Genomic DNA, 1,371 nt, shown 5'->3' on the forward strand with positions numbered 1-1,371 from the left:
TTGGCCAGTTTGGGTCAGCTGTCCCGGCTCTGCCCCCTCCCAGCTTCTTGTGCACCTCCAGCCTTCTCAGTTGGTAGAGCATGGGAAGCTGAAAAGTCCTTGATGAGTGTAAGCACTGCTTAGCAACAACTAAAACATCGGTGTGTTATCAACATTATTCTCCTCCTAAATCCAAAACACAGCACTGTACCAGCTACTAGGAAGAAAATTATTAACTCTACAGCTGAAACCAGGACATCAGCAACTTAATCTGCACAGGGAAGCCTTTCAACCAGACCGATAGATGTGTTCTCTGGGATTCCCGTTTGTTCCTTTGGTCCCAGAGACAAATAATTCAGTAACACAGTATGTGGGAATTGGGTAATAATACTTAGTAAAGCAAGTGTCAGCAAAATTAAATTTCTCTCTGTTTTCTTTTAGCGTACTCTCAATGGTACAGCAGTGAGGTGGTGAATGAGCTATTGGGGAAAAAAATAGCTGATAAAAATTACTTGTGTCAACAGATTAACCTAGTTCATTTGAAGACATTAAGAATATACATAAACGGCTGAAACTCTATTTCTTTTTGCTTCCAATGCTTACATTTTTGTACAACATAACATATAGTAGAATAAAGTATTTAATTTAATTTTAGTCTTAATTTTCTTCTAGAATAATGTATTTTCTGGTAGTGGAATGACAAGGAGGAACACTTACGTTTGTGAACGTTCTTCAGATCGCTATTCTGCAATACAGAATGGGAAGGACAACAGGTATTCTTTAACTTTTCTTGCTTATTAATTTGGGTACAAGAACTGAGGCATAGAAGTAGGTTATGCAATTAATCAATACCATTATGAAGCATGGCATGAAATACATAAAGTCCGACTGTATGTTTTCATCTTGTCTTCCACTGCAGTTTCTATGTTTGTGATGAAATTTATATCTAAATGTGTAGATCTGCCTTTGCCTCTTTTTATGGAATCACGTTTATTACCAAGGGTTGTCTTCCAACACAGAGTAAGGTAACTGTGCTCACAACTAAGTAGGCGATTCTGCTGTGGAGAACTTCAGATGGATCACCCTGACAGTGGAGCCTGATCCTTTTTCATTTCTCGTAGTAATCACTCAAAGAGTTGAAATTGTTAAGACTTGTTGATCCTTTTCGATACCATTTTTTGGCCTAAATAATATTTTAGTAGTGATGGTAACCAATTTGTATCTGTATGTGGGATGATAATTACACTGTTTAGTATGTTTTCTTAAATACTATTGTATTTAACATTGACACAATTACTTTTTTAAAAATATGTTCTTTGTTCATCCTTGGTGTTAGTTAACCCCTGTACCTGACTGAAAAATAAAACATTGGCTTGAATGGAGAGTAATAAA

General features: G+C 36.5%; 1 protein-coding gene across 2 annotated transcripts in view; it reads left to right on the forward strand.

The window, feature by feature from the left end:
- Positions 1–1,371, forward strand: part of MARK1 (microtubule affinity regulating kinase 1) — a 38,002-nt gene that overhangs the window by 27,292 nt on the left and 9,339 nt on the right. For both annotated transcript variants that reach the window (XM_009276847.1, XM_009276846.1), the window contains one exon: positions 652–752. In XM_009276847.1, coding sequence (XP_009275122.1) covers positions 652–752 — 101 coding nt within the window. The remainder of the gene's footprint in view (positions 1–651; positions 753–1,371) is intronic.

The sequence above is a fragment of the Aptenodytes forsteri genome, unplaced genomic scaffold (genome assembly GCF_000699145.1).
Source record: "Aptenodytes forsteri isolate BGI_AS27 unplaced genomic scaffold, ASM69914v1 Scaffold465, whole genome shotgun sequence".
Classification (NCBI taxonomy): Eukaryota; Metazoa; Chordata; class Aves; order Sphenisciformes; family Spheniscidae; genus Aptenodytes; species Aptenodytes forsteri.